The 15,649-nt window shown below is 38.3% G+C and overlaps 2 protein-coding genes across 2 annotated transcripts; both read left to right on the top strand.

The window, feature by feature from the left end:
* The first annotated feature begins 266 nt into the window (after nucleotides 1-266).
* Nucleotides 267-6,958, top strand: slc39a1 (solute carrier family 39 member 1). Its single transcript, XM_026930281.3, has 4 exons — nucleotides 267-640; nucleotides 2,016-2,140; nucleotides 2,899-3,201; nucleotides 4,747-6,958. Exons 1-4 carry the CDS (start codon nucleotides 526-528, stop codon nucleotides 5,098-5,100), a joined length of 897 nt encoding a protein of 298 aa, XP_026786082.1. The 5' UTR covers nucleotides 267-525; the 3' UTR covers nucleotides 5,101-6,958.
* Nucleotides 6,959-7,103: 145 nt separating this feature from the next.
* On the top strand, nucleotides 7,104-15,099 carry rlbp1a (retinaldehyde binding protein 1a). Its single transcript, XM_026930280.3, has 8 exons — nucleotides 7,104-8,726; nucleotides 9,695-9,735; nucleotides 9,959-10,087; nucleotides 10,807-11,011; nucleotides 11,500-11,678; nucleotides 12,715-12,873; nucleotides 12,984-13,094; nucleotides 14,473-15,099. Exons 2-8 carry the CDS (start codon nucleotides 9,727-9,729, stop codon nucleotides 14,617-14,619), a joined length of 939 nt encoding a protein of 312 aa, XP_026786081.1. The 5' UTR covers nucleotides 7,104-8,726; nucleotides 9,695-9,726; the 3' UTR covers nucleotides 14,620-15,099.
* Nucleotides 15,100-15,649: the final 550 nt, after the last annotated feature.

Genomic DNA, 15,649 nt, shown 5'->3' on the forward strand with positions numbered 1-15,649 from the left:
GTGTGGAACTGCATGTGTACAAACTCCTCCTGTGTAGTGCGTATATCCTGAGTATGGATCCACATTTTATTTAGCTTTATTTACTCGAGTGCCGAATCCAAATCACTCTCTAAGACTTTTAATTATAATAATTATAATCCATAAAACCTAATCTGTAAACGCGGAAATAATTTGCATGTAGACCAAAAATCTTTAGCGTACTTTTTAGTACGCAAGTTACCATAGCACCGCAGAATGCGGAAGAAGGAAGCGTAATATGCAAATGTGTTACGTCACTGGGCGGAGCCAAAAAGAATCCAACATGGACTTGGTAGCAGCTGTAGAGAAACTGAATATGAGCTGTTAGACTGTTTTGAAGTGCTTTTGCGACAGATGTCGACTCGGGTCATATTTATGAAGATGTACCGGTGCCAGAAGACTGGCTAATGTTTGAGAAATAGTTTTTATAGATAGTTTGTTTTAAGGAGTTTAGTTCTAGCGTGTTTGTTTACATCTAGGTGGTACTGAGCTACTGTACATTTCGAGATGGAGTATTTATTAACGGTTAAAATATCAGCCCTGGTTGGCTTGTTAATTCTTACTGTGTTTTTTGGGTTCGTTCCTGTTCGGATGAAGTTTTTCCGAGAAACAAGTGGAACAGGTAAGTTTCTGATTTCAGTATTGTATTGAAATGAGCTTGTCTATGTGTCAGTGACTATGGAAAGTCTGTGCTGACCTGTGAATGAAATCTACACCAGCTGATCATCACTGTAATACACGAGTATGTCCACATTATCTGTGATCTTTCTGAGGGATTTACACTTAAATACATTGTTTATCAGTGGATTGATATCTGAATGTTATCAGAAAACACCTTACCACTGCCTATTGTCCATTGACTACAGTGGATCAAAAATAGGGAAATTCCTTTCTAAGCCTAAATCAGTGTATTTGTTCTTGAATGGTCTCTTTATCTTGCAGGGCTGCTTTTAATCTGTGATGTATAGACAAAATTCACTACATACACACAAGTCACATGATCATACTATGCTGATGAGTGCATTTCTTTCCATTCTTCAGAGAACCTTTTGAAGAACCTTCCCAGTTCCTTCTTTTGCAGATGTGAAAGGTCATATAATTAGGTTAGCAGAACTAAATTTATGCTGAGTGAGCTGTAAACTGAGATTTAACTGAGGTTTCGAAGGCTTGCGTTCAGGGACGGCTGGTAGAAATGGGCTAACAGGGCAAAGACCTGCCTGTTTTTCACAGATAAGAAAAAAAAAACATCAATATAAGATTTCATTTTTGGTGTCGACATAAGATTGTTTTCTGTTAACAGATGTCTTAGGGTGGATTATCTGATTTTGTGGAATGAAGCACAGCAGCAAATCCAATGATTGTAAGAAAAAATACACATGAAGAAGTAACTCTGGGGCTGATTTCTTTCTAGCCCAGACTATAGATTCATGCAGCCTGTCAGTGACAGGTGTGTTAGGGGATTACACCTAGTGAAACACCCCCTAGCTCTAGATTTGATCTCGCTTTGGGGTGATATTTGTTAGCCCGCTTCACTGACACTGGCGTAGCACCTCAGCAGTGATTGAGACAATGCACATGAAATACAGTCACAGGTGTAATGAGTGTGAACGAGGTGGATTATTTACTCTATGGAGAAAGTAAAAGTGGATGGATTAAGCACACATTGTCCAATCAGATTACACATCATTCTTAATATGACATCAATGAGATCTTATGATATAATGCATTGCTCATAGTTTCAGGTTCTTCATCACACAATTAATAGATTTTAGATTTTAGCCTCCCATGTAATCATCATGACCTACCATCAGTGCATGCATTAGTTCACAGAATGCTTGTTTTGCACTTTCATTTTTGCTCTTTTTTCAGATATCACCACTTGTAAGATGTCTGATGATAAGTAAAGAAGGACACATAGCTCCATTATCACCCAATGAGTGTCAGCAACTTTCATAATCAATACTAATGACTCTTGTTTTATTGCATCTCTTTTCCAGAAATCCACAGGACAGTACTGAGTTTAATCAGCTGCTTTGCCGGAGGAGTGTTTCTCGCTGCCTGTCTCTTGGACATTATTCCAGATTATCTGTCTGATATAAGTGCACAACTACAAGACACAGATGTGAGTTTGCTTGGGGTCAGAATTGAGCATTGTTCCCATCAGGGTATGAATATATGAATACGGTATGAACAATATATTGAATGGAGAGTTCCACATTTTGGTCCTGTGCAACAATCTTACACAGTAAATACATATATAAATTGTATGTATCAGTTTAATCATGAAATCCAGTGATTTCAAATGATCTAAAACAATTAAATGGTATTTTAATCCAGTATTAAGTTATTACAAAATTGATCAGATGTTGTTTTCCTCATAGAAAATCTACTCTTTAACATCTTCCTATGCAGGTTATGGGGAAAAAACCCTAGAGTGTATTTAAAAAATTTTAATTAAAAAAGTAAATTCCCCAATTAAATTCCCCACAGAAGTCGGTAGTCTGTATTGACTAAGGCAGAAGTCAGTTTCTGTCCATTTTATCAAACCAGAGGTTTGATTGGTTTTTGCCATGTCAATTTTTAATTAATTAAAAAAATAACCTTTGATTTAGCCATCAAAAATTTTATATTTGATTATTTACCTACTACTTGCTTGACTGGACACGAAGTAAACTTTTTTCTCCTTTTCACACTTAAAGCAGTTACTGTTTTCTGTCTTTTACATAATTTATTTATATATTCATAATGTATATAGTAAATAAAATACAATAAATGCAATACATAAACAATATGTATGACAGCAACGTAAGCAAAATAATTTCTTAGAAAAGAACAGAAAAAGAAATTTAAACCCCATACGAATTCTTCTAATCTCACCAGATCGACTATCCTCTGGCCCAGTTCATCATGGCATGCGGCTTCTTCATCGTTCTCATCGTCGAGAGGCTGGTCCTCAGCTGTAATGAGCGAAGGAGTGAGGAAAGGGCTCCGCTTCTCCCGTCTGCAGGTCACAGCCACTCTCACTCACACCGCTCCGTGAACGACGTGGAGAGTAGCAGCCACCATGTCCACGTGGACCTGCAGGCGCATTCATCCTTCCGCTCGTTCATTCTCTTCCTGTCTCTCTCGCTGCACTCTGTGTTCGAGGGTTTGGCTATCGGCTTGCAAACGACTGACACTAAGGTAAAGACTTTGCACTGAGCGCTAACTTCTACACTGCAGGTGTCAAACACGGTCAGGGATGCGCACAAAAAAAGAGTTCAACACCTATGGATTTCAGATACATTCCTGTATGTCATGTCATGATGATGATGATTTATATTCAGGAAAAGTTATTCCAAAACATAAGACACACTGAAAATCTGCCCCAAAATCCTGTGTGCTTTAATGTACCATTCTATAATTTTAGAAAATAAAGTATTTTGGTTGAGAAAGAAATCCATCAGATGGGATGTTTAATAATGAAACCTTCTCAGGCTGTTTTTTTTTTTTATTTATTAGAAAACTCCTCTCTAAAACAGTATTTTAGTTTGATAGTATTCTATGCTTCTGACATTTTTGTACTAGCACGAGGATATGTTTTTGGGGCAGACTCTGTGCACTCAGACACTGTACACTCAGACACTGGAACACTATGGTGAACACTGGACTGCTTGCCTTATCTTTGGCTTTGGTGTCAGAAAAACAAGAGAACGAGTCACTTGTGTAAGACAGATATGTCCTCTTACACTCAGCTGTCCTCTTGTGTTCACTTGCCATCTGTGGTTGGGTGATAAACAAGAGCTTGAGTTTAATTTTTTTCAACGTTAGGAAGCGCTCGGCTCTGAACAAAAAAACTGCTGACCAACATGTAGCTGCTTTTTAAGAATTACATGTAAAATATGCCCTGATGATTAGGGTAAAAACACCTAATTCATTTTATACATAGGTTTTATGTGCTGCTATGATGATGGTAATTTCTATCTTGCTGTGGGACTTTCAGTCATTTTTGTGTCAAGCTTCCAGAGCGTAGATTATGTCAAACTGACATTTTATACACTGCCATACAGCAATGAGGCAGTTGCACAAAATAATTGGATGGTGTTTGACTAGGTTCATAGATTTAGTGGCATAGTGATTAGCATGTTTTCCTCGCACCTCCGGGGCTGGGGGTTCAGTTCCTGCCTCTCCCCTGCGTACCTGGAGCTTTTATGTTCTCGCTGTGCTTTGGGGGTTTCCTTCGGGTACTCCGGTTTCCTCCTCAGTACAAAGACTTGTTGTAGGCTGATTGGAATCTCTAAATTGTGTGTTTACGTGGTTGTGCCCTGCAATGGGTTGGCACCCCGTCCAGGGTGTCCTCCGCCTTGTGCCCCGAGTCCCCCGGGATAGGCTCCAGGCTCCCTGCGACCCTGCGTAGGATAAGCAGTACAGAAAGTGGATGGATGGATTGTGTTGCCTTGATGATGTATTTTTCCGCTTCACAAGCTCTTTTTTTTAATCTTATGCTGACCTGCAGAAATTTAGGAACTTGTTGGGTGAAGTGAAAGTGTTTCACTTTTACAGCTGTGCTTGATGTGTATTTTACACATTTTTGGTGTGTGTTTCACTTTTACACCTGGGCTTGATGTGTATTTTTACCCTCCTCATTAAATTTTTTCCGGTTATTTTGTAGCTGTACCACTCATGTCAAGTTACATTGATTGCTGAAAAGGCAGACGTGCTTATCTTACATTTTTTAATTCTGGCCAGGTGTTGGAGATCTGCATCGCCATCTTGGTCCACAAGAGCATCATCGTCTTCAGCCTCTCGATAAAGCTGATCCAGAGTGCTATCCGGCCCATGTGGCTCGTCATCTACATCCTTGTTTTTTCAATAATGTCTCCAATGGGCATCGCTATCGGCATCGGGGTGAGTGAAGCTCAGCTACAGATGGGGGCGTTAGTCCAGGCTGTGCTGGAAGGCCTGGCAGCGGGAACATTCGTTTACATCACATTTCTGGAGATCCTCCCTCATGAGCTCAACTCTCCAGAGCGACAGCTCCTCAAAGTGCTCTTCATCTTACTCGGCTTCTCTCTCATGGCCTTCCTGTGCTTCCTGGGCTAAGAACTGTAGGAGGGAGATCACAGGCGTATATACATATGGGACTTTAATGACTTCATTTTTAACTGACTAACAAATTTAAGATTTTACTATTTTCATTATTTGCGGCGCACTAATTTTTTAAAAAAAAAATGGAAGTGCTTTAAAGTCATCCGTGTACCTTACAATAACAAAATAATCAAGAGACGTACAAATGTACAAAGTCCAGCACAGTCAGCAGTTATGTCGAAAGGAAGGATTTAGTTATTTGTTTTTAGCAAACATGTTGTGTACATGTTAACTGACTCTTTTCAGTATTATATTTCACAGTCTAATGTAAGATTGTCATTCATTTCATTCATTTTCCACCTCAGGATTTTATTTTATCATCTATTTGAAAAGGAGGTCTTAAATACCTAAAGAGATTCAGGATGATTTTAATAATTTTCAAGTATTATTTCTTTTAATTTTAATCAGACTGATTACTGGTTATTGCAGTATTCATGCACAATATTTTGGTTGTGAAAGAGTTAATATAACATCCCTGCATTTCAATGCTGAAAAGGCTGTCTTGATGGCAGCTTTTTTTCAGCAGTGTTTGCATCCCTGACAAAAATGTGTCCCATTTGGACAGCAGCATAAGAATAACTGACTTATACATTACATTTTGGTACAAAAGTTGGAAAAAGATGGTGGACAGTCCAATTCAGCATCACCGTAATCTAAAAAATTGGGTAGTTATATGTGATATGTAGGGAATAAGACACGATGAGGTATTTTTTTATGGGAAAATAGTCCACAATGAGGAGGTGTGACATGGTCCGATGCGTATCAGCTTTACATTTCTGACCCTGAAGGTGATTATTTATTCAATAACACCAAGTGTTTTTTTTCCTCTTATACCACAGCAATTTAACAACACTAACAATTTCCTATATAATAAAGGATGACACGTCATGCTTTTTATCTGTTTAAACTTACATTAAAAGTTGTGGAACAGTCCTGAAACAAGTTAGTTCTTGTTCCCCTTCCCTTACTTTTTTTTAAATTTTTTTTTACCTTTTTTTTTCTTTTGACATTAATAAGGCAAAAAAAGTAGCGTGTCATGTTACTGAGAAAGTCCTCAATCCTAAACACTTTCCCATGTTGGAAAACTTAAAGTCACAACTTTAACTCTGAAAGCACTGACACTGGATACTCCTTCCAAAAGCTAAATAAACATCTCATTGAGAAAACTTCACTATATCAACAATTACATGTTTTTGTAATCTGGTTATGTGGAGCATCCATGACACAATTCCCTGTGTTAGTCGTTACTACAGAAGACATTTATATTAGACATTTATATTACATTAGACATTTATATTACATTAATATAACCTCCTGATTTGCCTCATAGACAATATGATTGTCAGAGCTGCTGTCATTTTAAACAACATCCTCTGACAAATCAGAATTGAGATTTCATCTGAGATGTGCTGCAAGAACATATAATATTGACACATGCCTACTGCCAATGTTTGTGTGAATGCCCAACTGACATGTTTTTATAGGTTTGATCAAGAACTTGAATTCTTAAAGACTGTTTCATAAGAATTCTGTTGAAGACAAAGAGCTTGTAGCTCAGAACAAACACCGATGAACCTGTATGTTGTACTGTTTGCATTGTACACTGTATTGTTAAGTCGACTGAGTTCAGAATTTCGACATGAGAGACACGCACAAGACTGTTAAGGTGTAAAAGGTTGCTGTAAACATGTTGGTATATCACTGTGTTTTTTTTTTTTTTTTTAAGCCATACATGCCACTCATTGGTACAAGAACAAATTAGTTGGGAGTAGTTTTGTTTTGTATAATTCAATAAATCCACTGTGGTGAGAGATGTGGTGAGTGAATGGTATTTATTCTCGTCATGTTAAACAAAGTTAGCTGTTAGTACCCAGAAATATCACAGAACAGACACAGAGTGACAACCCAAAGCGGTAAGCAGTCAGACGTCACGACTCAGATGACTAGGTGGCAGTGTTGCGTTTAAAGTGCTGATTCTGCACTTACTAAGTCCTGTTACATTTGAACTAGAGCACTTTTCATTATTGTGATTGAGCTCTCATTACTGACTCCAGTCTAAAGCCATTAAATGAGAAACTCTTCTTTTCAGTAGTTTAGAATTAAGAATATACAATATAGTTGTTCCTGATTTTGTGAGGTGGCTTAACAGATGGGAGCCAAAATCAGTAAGATGTATTCACTGAGTGCATTTATGAGTTGCAGTAATATGTATAGCAGTCTTGACCCATATTTGGAATCCGAAAGTCATAAGATTTCACAAGGAACACAAACAAGCCAGTATACCTGAAGTTGCTGGTCTGTCCATATTGTGTGTAAACAGACAATGTAGGTGCTTTTTGTAGGTATATCATTACTGATTGTAGCTCATCCGTTGCTATACACAATCTATAGGCCACGCTCTACCCAATACAACAACGTAAAGAGACCACCAGTGGACCAGTGCTGTCCAGTTATTATATAGGTGGACACTGACATGGTACTGAGTGTGGTAGGAGTGTATCAGGCACAGTAGTGTTGACAGATATTGAAGACGGATGTCGGATGTTGTAAACCTTTGTGCACAGTATACAGAGTTTGACAGGATGAAACATGAAGAACAGAGGTGTAGCAGGAAATGAGGATATCAGGCAACAGGAAGTAAGCAGAAACTTTCTTTGAGATATGTGAGGTATCATAGCAATGGGCCCAACCCTTCTGTTGAAAAGACCTATGACTCACTGTTCGTTCTCAGCCTGAAAAATGAAACAATGAACAATGAGTATAATGCATAAAATCATGCATATACAAGTCAAGGGCTTCAGCTAAGTCCATTCATATTTACTCAGAATGTTAAAGATCAGGTGACCCTGATAGTTGGCTGACAGATTGTGGAACCCAATGTGCTCTTCAGCTGTTGTAGCCCATCGACCTCACGGTTCAGCAAGTTGTGCGTTCTGAGCTGCTTTTTTGCTCACCGTGGTTGTAAAGAGTGGTTATTTGAGTTACCATAGCCTTCTTGTCAGCTCAAACCAGTCTGGTTCATTCTCCTCTGACCTTTTTCATCAACAAATTATTTCCTTCTGCAGAACTGCTGCTCACTGGATGTTTTTTTCCCACACCATTCTGTGTAAACTCTAAAGACTGTTGTGTGAAAATCCCAGGATATCAGCAGCTTGTTTGGCATCAACAACCATGCCATGGTCAAAGTCACTGAGATGACATTTTTCCCCATTCTGATGTTTGATATGAACATTAAATAAAACTCTGGACCTGTATCTGCATGATACTATGCATTGCACTGGATAATTGCATGAATGTACAGGTGTACAGGTGTTCTTATTAACATGATCAGTGAGTGTATATTAGCTTCAAAGAGATTCATTTTCAGCTTGATTGGTACTGGAAATGGAAACATAAAAACCTATCAACCTATTTAACCACACACATGGTTTAGTATGTAAGTTAGATAAAGCAGATCACACATCCCCTTGCAGCCCTGCCCCTCTGTATCCCCTTCACTGAGTGCCTCAACGTCCCCCAGGCCATCTCTGCCTCATTCCTCATTCTGCATAGAAAGGGCTTTGTGTTTCCCTCTGGCTAAGGTAAGGCAGTGTCTTTTACTTGTGACTCTCAGATATGAAATTTTTACTGCTGATATTGACATTGTTCATAAAATGACAGAGTGTATGCTGAAGAGAACTGGTTTGCCTTTCTGGTGTTACGGTATACGGTAATATCTAATGATATACTGAACTAGCTATGGTGTTAGTTTATTATGAAAAGCCATTAGATTCACACATGAGTATTTACTATTTTATTAATTAGTGTAGTGGGCTGTATATCTGTCTGCCACACAGACTTAGTGATGTAGAGATCACTAAAGTACATCCCTCTGTCTATCAATCATATTTGTGTCACCATGACACGTAATAAAAGTCTATTTAATGCTTTTTTAGTGGTATGATGTCTGTGTCTGAATTCCTGGGCTACATTAAGCACTATACTACTCTACTGTTGTAGAAGTATCAAAGAAGCTTAAATTGAAGAAATTGAGTATACTTTTGCTTGCTTTCTCTGAAACAGTAAATGCAATATTTGAAAACTCTAACAGGATTAGATATTATAATCCCTTTTACGTTAAGAAGCTTAAAGGGGAGTTGTGCTGTGATTTTTCAAAGTTTTTAGCATAATTCACTTTGTGAGTGTTTTGAAGAAAAATAGCAGAGGTTATAGGGAGGTGGGAGAAAACCGGAGAACCCCGGTGAAACCCACACAGGCATGACAAGAGCATGTGAACTCCGCAAAGGCACTAACCTGAGCTCAGGATAGAACCGGGGTCGCTTGTACAGAATAAAGATAGATGTTTTTTTTTTTTTTTTTTTTTAGTAACATGACTAGTGGAACTACATGTGTCTTCCGAGTTTTTTTGTTGATTTCCTCTCTACCTTGAATATATATATTATTTTGGGTTTTGTTGCACGATCCCTGGGATTTGAACTTGCCCCACTCTGGTCAGTAGTACCACTTCCCAAGTGAATGGAATTAAATTGAATATCTTTTCTATCTTCAGTGTGTAAGTAGCTGCTGAAAGATCTGGAGATTATGGCTTCCGTAAGTTCACATGTACCACATATCTATTCCTGTTTTGCATCATTTCATATATAGTTTTTTTTTTGTGCCCATTGCTACTGTTTTGCATGAGCTCTGCATGATCTTGTGCTAAAGATTACACCCTCAAATCATGGGCTAGTCGACATGGAATTAGTTTTATTTTAATCTCCTTGTTTTACACAATGGTTGCATAACACTTTATCTCTCTATGTTGGTGAAATAGACTGGAAATTTCCGCATGGTCTCAGAGGATGAGCAGGCCCTGCGCTCCAAACTTGAGCATCTGACTGTGAAAGATCACGGGCCAGTGTTTGGGCCATGTCAGAAGCTACCTGATCACACATTACAGAAGGTATTTACATGTACTTTTTTTTTTTTTTTTTTGCCAAATGCATGTGTTTATCCAAAACGACTTAAAAAGTGATGCAGAATTCAACCCAAGACCTGTTAATCATTTGTAGTGCTTGCTACTCAGAATCTCATTCTCAGATTGACTATCTCTGATAGCACCATGATGCTTTGCAGTGGATAGGTCCAAAACATCCAGTGAGGCAAAAGAATACTGGAACATATAAAATAACAGAAATTCATGTCTTCTTGTGACAACTGGGAGTTTAATAGTGGTTAACTAGTACTAATTTGGGATGGCAGTTTCAGGGCCATTTTTAATGATTAATTTTTAAAGGTGTTGAGAGGTTCCTAGGCCATTTTAGTAGTTTATTATGAATAAATAATAATAATAATAATAATAATAATAATAATAATAATAATAATAATAATTACATAGCACAATGCATTGAAAACTTAGTTTACAATGTGAAGTAAAAAAAAACTGAAAAAAAAATAAAACAAATAATATTCAAAAATAAAAGAGTAAACTAGGCAAGTAAAAATAATGAAATCAATAATAATAATAAGGCATAAAAACAAGTCATCTACATATATTATTTTAGATATATTATTTTATTGTTCATGGTTTCAACTGTAGTCTCATTATTCCTAAGCTTTCATTCTTTCATTGCTAATGGCATGAGCATGGTAAAGTGCACTATCTGACTTCTTTGCTAACAGGCAAAGGACGAGCTGAACGAGACAGTGGAGAAGAGAGTGTCTGCAGTAAAGGAGCTGAGATCCCTGATCTGTGAGAAGGCTGAGAATAGGGACGACTTGTCCATGGACGTGAAGGAGAAATTTGGGAACAAACCAGATTCTCTGCTCCTGAGGTTCATCCGTGCGCGCAAGTTCGATGTGGCCAGGGCATATGAGCTCATGAAGGGTGGTTGAACAATTTCCTGGATCTCTCATATCTGACCTCATTGTCATTGTCATTTGCTTACGGCACACCACTGCTTTTGTGTAACAGATTGTGCTGTTCTACTCTGTATCTCTGGGCCTTGTTTATCAGAAACATCATTTCTTTTAATTGGGCTTTCGTAGAAACTTTCACTGAAGTTCTTTGTGTGTAAATAGGGCACATTCACTTTCCCAGAAACCTGGAACAGTTATGACCAGGCAGACAAGACAGGCTTTGATGCACACATCAGATGCTCTGCATATGCATGAGAGAAATGTGAATGTACACTTGCTGGTGAGGTTAATTGGTCCGTTCCAGAGAAATGCACAAAGCAAAGCAAGACAGTGAAGTTATTGTCTTTTGTGTGTGTGTGTGTGTGTGTGTGTGTGCATGCTACGAAGCATCACACTGGCACCCTTTTCTCATGTACAAACAGTTCAGGCTGAATTTATCTCGTTTCTTTTCACCAGGTTATGTGCGTTTCCGACGTGACTACCCCGAGCTGTTTGAGAATTTGACCCCTGAAGCAGTGCGCAGTACCATCGAGGCTGGATATCCACAAATACTCAGCACACGTGACAAGGATGGCCGTGTGGTGCTCCTTTTCAACATAGAGAACTGGGATTTGGAAGAGGTCACCTTTGATGAAGTATGTGTCCGAAACACTAATTACACTCAAAACACAGATCCTGTCAAGGGACGGCTAAGCCCCTCCTGTCTTTCAGAGATAAAAAAGTCAATACAAGGATTCATTCTTGGCACCCACGTCAGTTAATTTCCTGTTATTTTACAGCAGATTATTTTGGATTTTTTGTGAAACAGCACCACCAATGGTCGAAGAAACATACACAGAATGGTTATGCTAAAATGACGCTGATTTCTTTCTAGCCCAGACTGAAGATTCATACAGCCTATCAGTGACAGTTGTGTCAGGTGATTACACAGAGTAAAATGTGCCATAGATCTACATTTGATCTCTATTTGGGCTGATATTTTCCAGCCAATGTTGCTGACGCATCTGTAACACATTATCAGCAGTGATTGAGAAGGCGCATATGAAATAGAGTTGCGAGTGAAATGAATGTGAACATAGTCTATTATTCATTCTCTCATCCTTTTTTTAAAAATGACTTTGGAAGAGAAACTAAAAGTAGATTGATTAGCAAACATAGATAAGCACATATAAGTAGAAGGATGAGCACAAATTGTTTAATCAAAGTACAAATTACTCCAAAGGACAGATGAATGGAAGGATTCCAGAGGAAACACAGCATGAACCCAGTAGAGCATTATGGACTTAAAACACTTAGCTGCCTTTAGGTGTGTGTGTGTGTGTGTGTGAGAGAGAGAGAGAGAGAGATGCTTCAGATCATTTGTTTATGCCATCACTGAGGCCTTGTGATACAAAGCATTGCTCAACTCAACAAGTTTCATTGTCCCCAATTTAAAAATATACACTGTCACATGATTTCATGGCATTTCTGCTTCTTCTTTCAGATACTTTCTGATTCTGAGTGGTAAAATGCAATGCCAGTATAGTCCCTACTAATACAAAGGCTTCTTCAGCTTGCTAACACAGAGCAGCTATAAATGTCATAAATGTCTATGGATACCCTGTGGTGCTATGTGGTAGCTCTAATGTTCTAATATAACCCGGTCTATGGCTTATCTGTCATTCACCACAGACTCTGAGGGCATACTGTGTCATCCTGGAGAAACTTCTGGAAAATGAGGAGACTCAGATCAATGGCTTTGTACTCATTGAAAACTTTAAGGGCTTTACTATGCAGCATGCAGCTGGCATCAAACACACTGAGCTGAAAAAGATGGTGGACATGCTGCAGGTAATAAACACATGTACTGTATGTTCAACATGAATGTGAAACGTCTTAAGAGTATATGTATACTAAGTCCTGTCCAGAACTTTGCAGCCTCTTTTTTTTTTTATACATAGGACTCATTTCCTGCACGCTTCAAGGCCGTGCATGTGATTCACCAGCCTTGGTATTTCACAACCACTTACAATGTGGCCAAATCCTTCATGAAGAGCAAACTGCTAGAGAGGGTGAGTGGTGAGAAGTGATGTCATGTGTAGTTCAAAAGCAGCACGAAGAAACTTTATAGTGCGCTGTACTAGCACTAACACGTACTCCAACCCCTGTGTTGAGTTGTGTCCAGGGCTTGATTTGAGAGGAGACACGTTCTGGATGGGAGAAAAAAAAAACTGTCCACTTATAAATCTGATGTTCCCCTCTTTCATCCGTTTTAGATTCATGTTATTATGTGATCACTTACAATGTCTGTTATCAATAAACAAATGCTATAACATCCCAGCTAAACCTTTTGATTAGTAAAAAAAAAATCCTACAAGTTTTGGGACATTAGCCCAAATCTCTGCGTAACCCTTTTCCAAAATGTTGAAATAGCTGAAGGAAATGTTGATTGATTGTTTCCACGGCCACTATGCCTTCACATTGTGTAAAAGATTTAACAGCTTGTGTTTAGCGTCCATATTTCTCTAGTAGTGTTCAGCAAACAGCAAACATGATGTCCACTCATTTCCATGTCCAAAGCACAAATTTAGAGTTCCATTTGAGTTTTTTTTTTTTTTTCAAAATGGCATTGTGAGGAAAACCAGTATTCTACATCACATTATGTAGTTGATTATTTTCCAATAACAGCACATCCCAAAGAGTTTCATTGCTCTTACACCACAGCAAGTTGCCAACACTAAATTTTTGTTGTGAAACGTCTACGACAGTTATCTGTAATAATATTCTATTACGTTGTAGCAGCTATAAAAAGTCACACATTTTTCTCTCTTGATATTAATAAGACAAAAAACACAGCTTGTTATGTTACCAAGAAACCACAAAGCCCTCTGTCCTGAAGAATTTCCCATATCAGAAAACTTAAAGTTACAGCTTTAATCATTTAACCATGTCAACAATTACACGTATTTTTAATCCACTTACTATAGAAAGTATTAGAATGAGAATATTAATATAAACCTGCGACAGCTGACACTACTCTCACAGCAGCTGGTATTGAAAATTAATCCACACCTTTTGACCAATCAGAATTGAGACTTCAGTTGCAGGAACCTCTATGTTACAGCATTAGAAGCTGTATATTATAAATTATAGTATATTATAACTATATTACTGAACATTCTGATCATGTTTTCTATTAGCTGGGAAGATCTTCTGACTAGTGGCTATTGCAGGTAAATTAAGACTCATTTGACCTTGCATCCTCTTGTGAAATAAAAAGTTGCAGGGTTATTTCCAGAGCAATTTGATGACATTTGGAAAAATCTTGGTAGGTTATGAGAAAAACCTGGTCTCAGTTTTCATCCCAGTTAAGTCCATAGCAGTTCCTTTTTTTTAATGAATCACTTGACAGAAATAATAGTTTTAATCTCCTCTTTACGTCATGCTCAGGTTTTTGTTCATGGTGACGATCTGGATGTTTACTTCAGAGACTTCAGTGCTGAAATCCTCCCTCCAGACTTCAGTGGGAAAGGGCCGAACTGTGATGGCAGAGAGACAGCAATCAAGCTGTTTGGCTCTGAAGACACAGCTCTTTAAATGACTCAAGTCAACACACATGCTAGACTGACCGACGTATATACAGTATAATGTAGTACGTCCTCTAGGGAATATGAAAAGTGGAAAAGAAATTTTAAAATTGTTTAAAATTTTGATGGACAGGAAGAATTGTACCATAGGAGAAAAGATAAACAGTATACAATGGGAGCTCGCTTTGGAATTACACACAAACAATTGTTGTGGGTTTAAAAGAGACTTGACGTAATGGAGGTAATGACTGTTACTGTAGTCTGTGGCTTGCGATAGTAAAAATAGTCACATTAATATAGAAAATATGACCATTAACCCTGCATTTTTGACAAAGATTAAGACATACTGTGTACATACTCAAACATACACACACTCCACAATGAAGAATGCAAATTTTTGTATTCATTCTGAATTCATTTTGTTCTCCCTGTCTGATTTCATGATATAGATTGTAACTGGCAATGTTCATAATAAAATATGACTAATGAATATTTGAGTAATCATTTAAAATCTTTATTTGATTGGTCAAGGTGGCAATGCATATAAATTAACACTAGATACACATCATTTTGATTTAATTTCAGCCTTCCTAACCTTCAGGGACAGTTCATGTGACATAGATAACGTATGACAACAATGTCGTGAGGAACAGTACTCATTTTAGCGGGGAAAGGTGGGAGCGGTGGGAGCGGTGGGAGCAGTTGTGGCCTAATGGTTAGAGTCTCAGACTTGAAGGTGAACCTGAAGGTCGTGGGTTTGAGTCTCAGGTCTGGCAGGGATTGTATGTGGGGGGAGTGAATGATCAGTGCTCTCTCCCACCCTCAATACCACGACTGAGGTGAGACCCTTGAGCAAGGCACCGAACCCCCAACTGCTCCCCGGGTGCCACAGCAAAAAAGGCTGCCCACTGCTCCGGGTGTTGTGTGTGTGTGTGTGTTCACTACTGTGTGTATGCACTTGGATGGGTTAAATGCAGAGCACAAATTCCAAGTATGGGTCACCATACATGGCTACACGTCACTTCACTTCACTTTAGAGA

The sequence above is a fragment of the Pangasianodon hypophthalmus genome, chromosome 11 (assembly GCF_027358585.1).
Source record: "Pangasianodon hypophthalmus isolate fPanHyp1 chromosome 11, fPanHyp1.pri, whole genome shotgun sequence".
In the NCBI taxonomy this organism is placed as follows: Eukaryota; Metazoa; Chordata; class Actinopteri; order Siluriformes; family Pangasiidae; genus Pangasianodon; species Pangasianodon hypophthalmus.